This window comes from Azolla caroliniana, unplaced genomic scaffold (assembly GCF_043228905.1).
Source record: "Azolla caroliniana isolate FFs.n. ecotype wild unplaced genomic scaffold, voAzoCaro1.0.p SCAF_10, whole genome shotgun sequence".
In the NCBI taxonomy this organism is placed as follows: Eukaryota; Viridiplantae; Streptophyta; class Polypodiopsida; order Salviniales; family Salviniaceae; genus Azolla; species Azolla caroliniana.
In genome coordinates this window covers 1,151,969-1,165,119 of record NW_028230445.1, presented here as the reverse complement: position 1 = coordinate 1,165,119, position 13,151 = coordinate 1,151,969, and the positions used below count along the sequence as shown (strand labels likewise).

The following is a 13,151-nucleotide window of genomic DNA, read 5'->3' as shown; positions in this document are numbered from 1 at the left end:
CCCCGGCCACCAGTACTTCTCCTTCAACTTCTCAAATGTGGCCCACGTTCCGCAGTGGCCAGCCCAGGGACTCTCGTGAAATGCCGCCAGTAATTCCTCTTGTTCTTCTTTCTTTGCAACTACTCGGAGCGGGATGCCGTTTCTTTTCTTTGGGTGCCTCCATATGCACCCATCCCGTAGGAAGAATCGGTACGCCTTCTTCTGTACCCGACTCGCCTCCTCTCTCGTCCACGTTGCGTCCGGCGTCAGCGCCCGTAGGAACCTCCCAATTTGGAGCCACTCCCCGTCATACCTGCTTTCGTCAAATTTGTTAAGCGTCGGAGTGTCCCCTTTCCTCGTTGTTACGTTAGCCGACCGGAAGAAGTCCTCGCCAACTTCTTCGTCATCGGAAACCATGCCTTCTTCGTCGTTGAACCTCGCTCTCGAAAGCATGTCGGCCATGGCATTATATTTTCCAGAGATGTGCCGTATCTCCGGGTTCAGGGACTTAATTTACGTTATCCACCGGAGCATTGCTAGGTCTGGCGTCACGCATCCGGAAACCATGCCGAGTATCGGCAGGCAGTCCGTCTCGATGATCACCTCCGTCCTAATCAGATAGTCCTTGTCGGCCTTGACTGCTGAAACAATACCCTAAAGCTTGCGCTTAACTTGGGCGTATCCTCGTTGCCGCTCGCTCAATACCTTCTCCCCGAACCGGATCAGGAACCGTGCGCCATCCTCGTCCTCCTGGTTGATCACCCACCCGATCCCGGTCGGGCTCGTGTCCACCGTTACGTAGATGGGGACCCCCTTACCGTAAACCGCTTTACGGAGAGCTGGCGCTACTGTAAGCGCCTCCTTTAGTCTCTAGACCGACTCCGTGTGCTCCGTCCTCCACTCAAAGCTACGCCCCTTTTTCAATAGTCTGTAGAGGGGTTCCGCAACATGTGTGTAGTGCGGGATCCAAATGTGGTAGAACGCGCATGCTCCCAAGAATCTGCGGACCTCCGTGACCAACCTGCAATCGTTCCTCATCGCGGAGATGGCCTCTACCTTTGTCGAAGACGGTTTCCTACCATAAGGCCTGCACAAGTGTCCGACCACCAAGATCTCTGACTGCCCGAACGCCGATTTTTCTCCGGAGAAGGTGAGTCGTGCGCTTTCGAGCCTCTGCAGCACCTTCTCGAAGTCGTTGATGTGGTTCACGACGAACCTCCGGCATCCGTCTGGCCCGACAGTCTCATCTGCATCATACACCAAACACCCCTTTATTGGGATGTCGTCCAAGAATGGCATGGTGATGTCCGGGATGCAGTCCCTCAGCACCTTGTTCATTGCATTCACCATATGCGCCACCGAATTCGTCCCGCCTTGTGGTAGGGTACACATCCGTACTAGGCCGAGAGGGGTTCGCATCGTCGTGATATCCCTGCTCTCCACGGCTAGCTAGAACTGGTCGTACCCCGAGTATAAGTCACCGACCGAATAGATCGACCTTCCAGCGAAGGCCTCCGTGAACTCGTCTATGGTCGGTCTGATTCCTGCATTACGGATGGTCACCCTGTTGACCGGTTGCAGGTCCTGAATGAAGCGCATCGTGCCGTTCTTCTTCGGCACCGTAAACCACTGATTCGAATACGGGGCACTCGACGGTTCAAGGATGCCCATCTCCACCTTTTGCTTCAGAAGCTCCATCAACTTCGGGATGTGAGCTCTCAACACCGGAATCGGTTTGAGATTCCACGGTACATGTGGTACCGTGAAGATCACCATCGGTTTGACAATCGTCGGGTCCGGGGACCCGATCTCCTCCGGCGAGAACGCGCAGGCTTTCCCATGCCTTCCGGGCATTCCCGAAACCTGTCCTCCTCCGCCGGCAGTAGAAAGCCACCCCCACCGACCTTGAGCTCCCGTAGAGTTATGTCGGTGAACCAGTGCCCTATGCCAGCTGGATTCCATAAATTTGGGTCCGACGCGACCCCTTTCATCCGCTCCTCACTGCCCTCCGGCAAGGGTGCCGCGATTGGCCTCACCTTCCAATCCACAGTCTTGTACTTTGTATCCACACAGGCCATCCGATCCGACCCGATCCTTTCCCCGAAGTCCGTGATGACTTCGTACATTCCCATCAAACTAACCAGAATGGTCCAGTCTTCTCTAAGGTCTTCACCGATCACCTTTCGTAACTCGCCCAAGGTGTCGTCAAAAGAGACCGCCTCCATGGCGCCGCTGATTTCTTCGTCGGGGGAGAGTACTCCGCATCCCCTGAGCCGCTCCTCCGCTCGCTTCCTCTCCCGGCCACTAACGCCGACTATAATACAACCTTCGTTTTCGGAGAACCAAAACTTCCTACCTACTGTACATGTGTGGGGTTTTTCTGGTACGTCCGGACTACCGCGGCCCCACACCTTGATAGCCCTCTCAAACAATCCCCTCGGTTGTTGCCGCCGAGGGTCTCGCGATTCCTCTCATGGTTCTGACGTACGGTCATGAATTGGATGGAATGCCGACCGTCTTGGCTCTTGACGCGCACGTACGCCGAACCGTTGTCCAGCACCTTCGTCTCCATGCGTGTTGCCGTAATGTACGGTTCGCCGAGAATCACCGGGTGCGAGGATGTTTCCTGCACAAAGAAATGTTGATCTATCTCAACGTCGCCAACCTTTACATGTATATTCGAGCACGCACCATGCAGCTCCTCCGTAGCTCACGTCGCCGCGCGTATCTTCCACCCATGCTTGGTGTTGATCAGCCATTTACCCCTCTTGTAGAAATCCATGGACATCAGGTTGATTTCGGATCCATGGTCTACCAAGGCCACCACCGGTTCCAGAACGTCACCGATCCGCACAGGGGTCTTCGTAGTTACCCTGGCCCAATGCGGCTTCGCGTAGTGGATTTCCGCCAACTCGTCTTCTAGGGCCGCGTCTTCTAAGTGCGTAGTCCGAACCTCCACCGGCTTCTCCGGTTTTGGCTCCGCCAAGGGCCTCTTTCGCTTCACCAAGTCTACGATGGAGTCGTGGAACTCCCTCTTTGCGATTCCCAGCACCTCCCGCAACAACAGCTCCACTTTACTGTCGAGGATCCGCTCTTCAAGGACCTTCCGTAGGTCCATTGCTCTCTCGATTTCGGTGCTCAACCGAAACCCCGCCTGCTTCATTCCGTCCGGTGCGCCTAGGTTGCCGCCACCGGTCGGTTTCGGTCCGAACTAGGTCTCGTACCTCTGCGGGGGACCGACACCCCTGGCCTTTCCTGCCCGTTTGTCTTCCACCAGAACCTCGTAGTTCTGGCAAGCGGCTTCTACGAAGCCCGTTTTCTCTTCGACCGGATCGTCCCATCCGGTGACCTCCTGGACCCGCTGCTCCGCGCGGTCCGCCTCTTCCTTCTTCAGCCGAACTCCGGAGAGGCCTTCTAGCACTACCGGCCAGAATCTCCTTCACCTTCCGAGTCTCATCACCCCCGACCGGAATTCCCGCCGACATTGAGTAGTTAACAGGTTCTACATGTCGTGCTGCGGCCTCTTCCATCAACCTCTTCATTCTGCCGCGCCCCGTGTTTAGTTCTAGGGCTCTCCGGGTCTCGCTCCTGTGCACCCGCCCGTTCCAGAGGTACACCACATTGGTCCTGAGCGCGTCGGCGAAATCCGCGCAATCCTTCCGAATGTGACCAATCGCGTCACACCACATGCACCGCTGCCCAGCCAGTGGCCTCCGGTCGCGAGATTGTTCACCGCTGTCTCTCTGTGCCTATGTGATCTGCAAGTCACGCACCATCTATGTCAGCTCCTCCAGAGTTGCTCCTCCGGATGGGCCTCTGACCACGTCGTTCGATGCCGACCCCGACTCCAGCCAAATTCGGGTCTCTTCCTTCCTACCGGTTGGCACCGATACCGGCTCCTCGAGCCTCCTCGCCGGGACTGGCCCTGACCCGGACGAGCTTCCGTCGCTCCAATCGCGTAGTTTGTCGAAACGGCTGCTGACCCGTTTTGCCACGGCCCAATCTGTCATGAGCCCTTCATCCATTTCCAATAGGGGACCCACCTTTTCTCTGTCGTGCGCGTCCATAAACTTGACAAACAGTAGTACTCGACTCGTTTCGAGCATGGTCCGGTCCAGCGTCGACAGCCGTGCGAACCGTTTGTCGAACTCCTGGAGGAGCACTGACGTGTTCCTCCCTTTTCCGGGGCTTTCCACCCACGCCATGAAGTCCCGCCTCGACCGCCGAAGCGAGTCGTCAAACCCGTACTTCTCGAGGAGGTGCAGCTCGAACTCCTCCCAAGTCTGGCATCCGGCCAGCACCTCGAGCACCTCCGCATGGATGCTCGACATCACCACCCGAGGGAATCCGGACAGCCGCCTGTCCACCGGGATATCCCTCATGATCATTTCGGCCCAGTAAGCCTCCAAATAACATGTGTTGTCTTTCCCTCCGAACCGGCCTATAATGTCGACGAACGATTCGATGGCTCTATCGAGGGTACTCGTCCCCTCACGAGCGCTTACCAGCTGGTCGACGGCTGCCGCCATTGCCTCTGCTAGCTCCGATCCCCTCATCTTTCGACTCCTTTGCCGCCTGTTCACGTGGGGTTTACCAAATATATCGCGAAATTTCGCGTTCGCGTGTAGGAAGAGGCGGGACCACAGGGGTCTTGGACCAAGGAGAGAGTGAGAGTTGCAGGTACACAGAAAGAGATTAAGAGCAAGAAAACAGGAATCCGATTACTATAATCAATAGCTTACAACTCGAACAATTACAACCGGCAACCCGGTAATGGACCTGACAATGGGTCCTACTCACGCACACCGACGACAGCCACACGACTCGAAGAAACAAAAGGGGAAGGGGAGAGAGAGAGAGAGACTCTGCTGGAAGCACACGGGTTGTCCACGAAGCAGAGGCAGCGAACTCCCGACACCCACAAAGAACGACGATCGAAGGAGAGAGAGCTCGGCACTCGGTTCTGCAGCAGCACTTCGTTCTCGCCAACGCGCGATACCTTCTCTTCCTTCTCTCCTCTCTTTAAATAGTCCCCAAAAGGGGGTGCCCCTTTCTCCCTAGTCAAAACTGCTTTATTCCCTGTCCCTTTCAATAGAGATACGCACAATCCCCTAATAAATGTACACTCCCTAGTTTTTACATCAGCCGACCTAATTATGAATCATGTACAAAATATCAATTCAGCGTCCACCCATGTAAGAGCCGGTTCATGCCCCTTTTTCTCTAATTCCGCCCATGGCCGGTTTTCTTCACGACACCGCGAGGCCGTTGGAAAGATATTCCATGTAGGAATATATTTTGGGAGTTAGTGTAGAGCTCATTTTTGAGCATTGAAGTACGTGTCAATACTTCGGTCAATCTGTGTGGACTTGTATAAAAGTGCTCACTAAGCACATCTTATGTACAGATTGAGTATTATTTTTTAATAGAGTTGTGTGTATTCTCTCTCTCTGTCTCTCCCGCGTACTGTGTGTCCAAGCTTTCCACTAAACCTATGTTCTCTCCTACGTTCGGTTTTCTATTGCTTCCGCACGCTATTCTTTTTACACTAATGCATGATGCTTCTAATTGGTAGTGGCACACCTTAGTCTTGGGAGAGGTGCTCCGACATATCCAAAAATATAATCCGCAACTACAATGGAAAAAATGTCAATGGGGTGCGACATCATTGAAGTTCTTGGGATTTATCATTTCAGCCACCGGCATTAGCATGAATCCTGCAAAAATCAAAGCCATAACAGATTATCCAAACGCAGCTAACATCAAAACACTACAAAGTTTCCTAGGCCTATTGAATTTTTCAGAACAGTTTGTACGACAATTGGCCATTGTCACACAACCTCTTCAAATGCTTTTGGAGAAGGGAACCAAATTTACATGGTCCACCGCCTGCATAAACAGTTTTAATGAAACAAAAAAACTCATCAAAGATGCCGCCACATTAGCTTTTCCTGATTTTAGTCAGACATTCCATGTGCAGGCAGATGCGTCTAATGTAGGAATAGGTGCAATATTGTTACAACAAGACCACACAGATGAATGGCGGCCTATCGCTTACATCAACCGAGCACTAACAAAAGCAAAACAAAATTACTCAACAACAGAGAAGGAATTCTTGGCAATGGCCTTGGCCTTCCAGAAATTCCACCCTTATTTGCATGGTACCACAGACAGACCATCAACCACTCCTCTCCTTGATCAACAGAAGTCATCAACCAGGACGACTACTCAGGTGGGCATTAGCACTACAAGAATACAAATTTACCCTAACTTACCGCCGAGGCATCACGAATATAGTTGCGGATTCCTTATCCTGAATTGCAGATTCCTTACCGCCTAGCCTCCTAACTCAACATACAAAAGGATGAGCCCCCTATTCACCCTCAGCAAATCGCAGAGCTACAACAACAAGACCCTACTATTAAAGAGATAATCCTACAAATCCAAGGAGGTAGGAAAAATCACATCCATTGTAACTTTATAATTATTAATAACATTTTACATTTTGTAACCCAAGGTCAACCACCACAAGTCTACGTACCAGATTCTCTTTGTCCAAGCTATCTAGAGTTCTACCACAAAAGTGAAGTCACCGGCCACTTCGGATTCCATAAGGTATTACATCGCATTCGGTCCCTCTACTATTGGCCCAAGCTTCGTCAATCAATCTCCCAATTCCTGAAAGCATGTCAAACATGTAAGTCAATGAAGGCTCCACAACAATTGTACAGGACATTACACCCCATAGAACCACAGATGCCCTTCAAGTTGGTGGGATGGGACCTCATGGGCCCTTTCCCTACTTCAATTAATGGCAATAAGTACATTTTGGTGATCATTGAATACCTAACCCATTGGTGTGAGGCGATTGCCCTATCCGATGCCACAGCTAACTCGGTCGCCCATGCACTACTTCAATGAGTTATTTTTCCCCATGGTTGCCCACGCCAACTTTTGTCGGACCAAGGATCACAATTCCCCAACGAGGTTATTCGCATACTTAACCACAGTTTGGGCATCACACAAGTCTTCACATCATCGTATCATCCGCAGTCTAACGGGCTCACCGAATGCCTAAATTGAACAATTAAACAAGTAATCACAGAATATGTGGATCCATTACACCAATCATGGGATCAAGTTCTACCATTCGTTGTTCATGCATACAATACCTCAATACAGGAATCTACTCGCATAAGCCCTTTTCAGGCATTGTATGGTCGCAATCCAAGGTTGCCGCCAGACATACATTCCATAAAAGCCCAACTTCACCACACGGATGCAACCAAATGACGAATCAGCCACTATTGCGACACGCAATCCCATAGAACCTGCGCATGGCCCAAAAATGACAGAAAAAGTATTTTGGCGCTTCTCATACACCACTCAAACTACAAATAGGAGAAACAGTCTAACTATACTACCTGATTCTCAAGGCAGGACTTTGTGAATCATTCATGCATAGATGTCTAGGTCCTTACACAGTTTTGGCACATGTTGGACCACAGACATACCGCTTGGGACGCACATCAAATTCCTCTAAAACAGTAGCTCACATATGCCGAATTAAACGTGAACCTATAACTACTCCGGATGTAGGACGCAAGCTGTCAACTGAGGATCACATTACATGCGCCCCCGAGGTCATTCCGGTTGATGATTCTAGTATTGTTGTTGGGATGAGGGCACTCCCCTCTAATTAGGAACCCAAGGTTTCGGCTGAAATGAGGTCGTTCCTCTTTGATTCTGTAGTCGAGGTTCCCTTTATGGATCTATACGTTCACCATAAACCCTGTTTTTTTTACTTTCAAAAAGGAGGAAGTGTTGTGTAGTGGAGCAAGAATAAAGTTTGTAACTAAAACTATTATTGTTACGGGCATGACCATATAATATCCCGTGGTGAGAATTTACTATAGTATTCTATACACGTGGATAAGTGTGAGGGTTAAATGAGAGTGTAAAGAAGGGGAGGATTACTTTTAAATCCTCGGGATTGAGACAACCCATTAGGCCAAGTGTGAACTTGGCTAGGGGCCTTAGGTATCGCTATAAATAAGAGGCCTAGCTACCCTCATTTCATTTTCTTGTTGACTACATCGAGACTCTGTCTTGTGGTGGGTCAACTCTTGTAGCGAGAGCGCCAGCACCAGGTACGACTTGACGCCACGGCGGTGGTATGGGACGCCGATCGAGGCTCGAGTTCGTCTTGATCCCTTCGCTAGGGGGTGGTCGGGTGGATCGGCACCCTTCTTTCTCTCTCTCCTTTCTATCCATTTATCTTTATTCTATCCTTATCTAATGCTTACATTAGTCTATGTCTCTAATAATTATAAATAGAAACCAAGGGTGATACTTTGAGCTATTTGGTATATGTTACAATACCATTGCCTTAAATAACATTAGTTTTCCTTCCCATCCATAAGTATCACTTTTGTTGCATTGTTCCTCCAACATAGAATACATTTCCCAACCAGCTTTAACCCTCGACTCATGGTGTATACTCCATTTATTAGTGGAGGGTACACCAATACTAAGATACTTATATGTGAGTGAAGGGTCTCAATGAGATTAGATGGTTCACACTATCGTTATTTTTGTTTTATCTACATTCACAATTAGTCTAACACATTAACAAAGTGTTTTTAATGCTCCAAGTAAACAAACTTGTTTAGGGAAAATTTTGCACAATTCCCTACTCTAATAACTTATGCCCGAACATCATGTCTCACATCATAGTGAGAGTGAGCTTAGTAATACATAAGTAATGGTTCAGATGCCAAACAATCGAAAGAGTTGTAACATGTACTGACATGTGAAGTTTCCATGTTCAATAGATATTATGGTTTAGTAGTTACCTACAACATATGTACATAATATAATGTGTGAAACATGAGTCTTAAGAGTTTTCCCATTTCATAATATGTTTACATTGAAAAAGGGCGTGATTGAGAGAGAGACGGAGGGAGAGAGATGAGCTAGAATAACGTTGTCTAGTAGGGACAAGAAGATCATACATTCAACACTAAATTCCACAATGGCATCTAGAGAATTAGAGAGAGAGAAAAGTGTGATAGTCGAGCCTCGAAGTGAAGACCTTACTGTTGATCGCGTAATAGCTTACCACAAAGGTAAGATCGCAATTAGGTAAGTAATTACAAATCAATGAAATACTTTGTAGAATGCAGTTGCAATGAAAAACTAAGAATCAAACCTAAGACCTAACCATGTCGAGAAAAAAAATATAGCTAGTTAAATCCACCTCAATTGAAAGAGATTCAACAAAGAAATAAAAAACACAATCTATTAATTTAGCTTGAGTACAAATATAGCATATGCATACTATGCATTAGCTCATGACGATGTTATACCAGGCCAATACATATCTTATTCAAGAGGATTTTGAATTCATTTTACAACAATCTTAAAGGATAACGAAGACGAGGACGAGTATGAAAACATTGGATTCATTAAGAAGCACAATTTTTCATACTCTTGAACTCATTTATAACCACCATGAGTTAATATAAGATCAATTCAGTTGGCTGCAGTTACCTCGGTCGACCCATTCTCAAGAGGAACACTCCGGAGCAGCACTGTCTCGCACGTGAGGCCTGGTCCGAATCCGAGGAGTAATCCCCATTCGTGACCTTCCCCAGTAGTAGCCAGCTTTTGTTCGACAGACTTCTTCCTCATGTGGTCCATGATGAAAAGCACGCATGCACTCGACATGTTCCCGTACTCCGATAAGATATGGCGGCTGGATGCCATCTTGGCGGGCTTCAATTCGAGCTTCTGCTCGACCTGGTCGAGAATGGCGGGTCCACCCGGGTGCGTGATCCAGAAGAGGTCATTGAGCTCGGGAGTGTCGTTGGGGTCGGGCCCGAATGCCTTCTCGAATGAATCCTTGAGTACCCCTCCGATGTTCTTTGAGATGATCTTGGGGACATCTTTCATAAGGTGGAAGGTAACGCCGACCTCGCGGACATGTCCTTCGATGGCATCATCGGAGTCGGGCAAGATATTGGAGGCAACATAATGGACCTCGAACCACACGCGCTCGATCTTTGGGTCGGGGTCCGACCCGACAATGAGAGCCGCGGCGCCATCTCCAAAGAGCGCCTGCCCAACTAGGCTGTCGAGCTGGGTCTCGCTCGGCCCTCGGAATGTCACCGCAGTGAGCTCGCTACACACCACCAACACTCTCGCGCCTTTGTTGTTCTCGGCCAAGTCCTTGGCAATCCTCATGACCGTGCCCCCGGCGAAGCAGCCTTGTTGGTACATCATTAGGCGCTTCACGGTGGGACGAAGGCCGAGGAGCTTGGTTAGAGCCCAATCAGCCCCCGGCATGTCCACACCGCTTGTGGTACAAAACACAAGGTGAGTGATCTTCGACTTCAGTTGCCCCCATTCCTTGATGGCCTTGGTCGCCGCTTCTTTGGCGAGCTTCGGCACCTCCACCACCACCATGTCTTGCCGAGCATCCAATGACTTCTCCCAGTAGGCACACATGTTGGGATTCTCCTTCAGTATCTCCTCAGTCAAGTACATGTACCGCTTCTTGATCCCCGACTTGTCGCCTACATGAAGGAACCAAGATCCGAGTTAGCGCTACTACGGAGATGGGTCATTTCACGCGAGGTGGCCAACACGGATAGATCACTAGAAACCACTAGTCTAAATCTAATTACATTACGAGCTCCTAGTTGAAATGATGTTTTGTACTTACAAATGCGTTGGAATTTGAGCTTGAGGTCGGACATATGGTTGCTATTGGTGATGTTGAAGTAGAAGTTGGGGTAGTCGCTCTGCAAGAATTCGTTGGGCGGGTTGGCGGTGCCGATGGCGAGGACGGACGCGGGGCCCTGGGCACGCTCCATTTTACGAGGGACGGGTTTGAAGGAAGCCATTGGATTGGGTACAAGACTCTAGATGTGTCCCTCTCTCACACAATTGACACACAACACAAACAAGAGGGAAGTGTATGTGTGTGAGAGATAGTTAGAAAGAACTTGTGGAAAGTGATGTACTTTGGTGAAGGGAGAGAAGGAATTATATTATACAAAGTCTTTACTGAATGTAGGTATCATGATGGTGATGATTATAATTTATGGTGATGATGATGGTGCATGTCCAAGGGACTATCCGTGTGGATCTTACCTCGTCATGCTTCTTGCTTACACACTAGAGTCTACGACCCCGTCATTATTACACATTTAGAATATGCCTCCAACACGTTCCCTGAGCCCTCCATGGGCATGCCCATGACATTTAATGCCATGCCATGGTTTTTTTTTTTTAAGAAGATATCCTATCATTAGTATAAAACGTTTTACAAGAGACTTTAAACTTTTATGTGATCAGAGGGGGAAACAACAATTTCAAAGGCTGAAAATGCCAATAAGGAGTGCTGTAATTGGAAGTCATGAATGGAGTAGTTGTCCAGATAATAAGAAACTCATGTTGTTGAGTAATTTTAGCCTCAGAATCTAGAGCTATACCATACCATTGCCCCTTCAAAATATGAACTATGTCTAACCAAATATTTGAAACCACTTAAGTTGGTAGTATTTTAAGTTGATGGAAAACAAGAGAGCACTAAGTCTTCCAACTGTGATATACAATGGTACCACGCAATATCTCCCATACTGGCTAGATTTCCTTCCGTACTCATGAAAACATGCCATTTCATGGTTATGCATGGGCTTCCTTTTTTTTACTCACTCACAAGCTTCCCTTCCCTCCCACACGTGATCATTAATTAGCTCTTCTTTTTTTTACTCACTCAGAAGCTTCCCTTCCCTCCCAAACTTGCATGTACATTCTGGCCCTCCCAACAATGGTAGTCTTTTATCACTTTGGACATCCATCTTCTAGGTTGCAAGACCCTAGATAACCCACCTTGTGATTGGTTTATTATATGAAATCCACTTAAAAGCAAAAAGTCTATCACTCCGTATGTTCATAAATATGTCATTGGAAATGTTTGGTTCACCACCTATATGTTAGATTGGTAGACTTTTGCGTTTTTCTTGTTTTCTACCTTACATGTTAATAAGATGGGACACACACAAAAAAAGAAAACTAAACCATTCGTTGTTGTTAAGTGATTTTAAAATTGTGTTGATAAGGAACTGAGAAATGCATGGAATCTCCTTTACACATTGAGGATAAAGTTATGATCATTATTACTTTCTTTGTCATTGCATTGGAATATTATATGTCTATAATGAGTTAACAACATTTCAAATGTCATAAATTTACAAGGTAATTTCATGTGGCTAGGAATGTGTGTCCATCATATCATGCTTTCTATGGATCCATTGAACTTCTTTTTGGTAATTTGAGCTATAAAGTAGAATATTTGTTAGTTTATTTCCTATATACAAGGCTTCCACCTTGGATGGATTTGGGAGGATAATAATTGATTTGGGCCCACTTGATCATTTATCACATGCTATACACATACCGAGGGAAGGTGATCGATTTCAATGATATAGCTTCATGGTTTTGATCATGAGTTTATATATTTTCTTAGTAATTTGTGGACTTTGCTTGAGATAATGGGCAAAATGGACATTAATATTTTGGAACTTCTAAAGTTCAAGCAAAGTTATGAGCCATGAATTATTTGGACAATAATCAAATATTCAAATTCACAAAGAGGAATAAATATATATTATCTCATTGATACGACCACTAAAACAATGTGATAAGTTCATTATAATGTGTTGGTGACTAGAGAGATAGAGGTGTGTTATGGTCTTGAAAATAAGTATGGGAAGGTGTGATGTGAAAAGAAGCGGGAGGTGCGACCAAATTTTGGGAGATGAAAACTACGGTGTAGAAAACAAGGATGTGATGGCATCACCAGTATTTGGAAAAAGGAACTCCCCCTACTCATGATAATGGTTGGTTTACCTACAACTAGCACTTTGTACTAGCAACACATGTGAACTGGTAATGTGCTTGCTTTGCATGGTGTCTCCTTAGCAACATACATAGTTTTTCCTTCAATTTTTGGCTACTCAAAACATTGTCAACTTTATTTTTTAACCCATTTGGGTTGTGTTGACATGTGCTTTGCTCTCCGTTGCAATGAGTTTTTGCTCGTCCACTATAGACTTAAGTGTTCAATTTATTTCGCTAATGTGTCTCTAGTATGATAGTTTTCT

General features: G+C 47.3%; 1 protein-coding gene across 1 annotated transcript; it reads right to left on the bottom strand.

The window, feature by feature from the left end:
- Nucleotides 1-9,262: 9,262 nt before the first annotated feature.
- On the bottom strand, nucleotides 9,263-11,074 carry LOC147858609 (chalcone synthase-like). Its single transcript, XM_087326061.1, has 2 exons — nucleotides 10,706-11,074; nucleotides 9,263-10,556 (listed from the first exon to the last, which is right to left on the bottom strand). Exons 1-2 carry the CDS (start codon nucleotides 10,884-10,886, stop codon nucleotides 9,514-9,516), a joined length of 1,224 nt encoding a protein of 407 aa, XP_087182187.1. The 5' UTR covers nucleotides 10,887-11,074; the 3' UTR covers nucleotides 9,263-9,513.
- Between the last annotated feature and the right edge of the window lie 2,077 nt (nucleotides 11,075-13,151).

Excerpts from the sequence above, each read along its gene's own strand:
- LOC147858609 (XM_087326061.1), bottom strand. The coding sequence starts at position 10,886 with ATGGCTTCCTTCAAACCCGTCCCTCGTAAAATGGAGCGTGCCCAGGGC. Across the intron at positions 10,557-10,705 it reads GCTCAAATTCCAACGCATTT|GCGACAAGTCGGGGATCAAG; the intron begins GTAAGTACAAAA and ends TCCTTCATGTAG.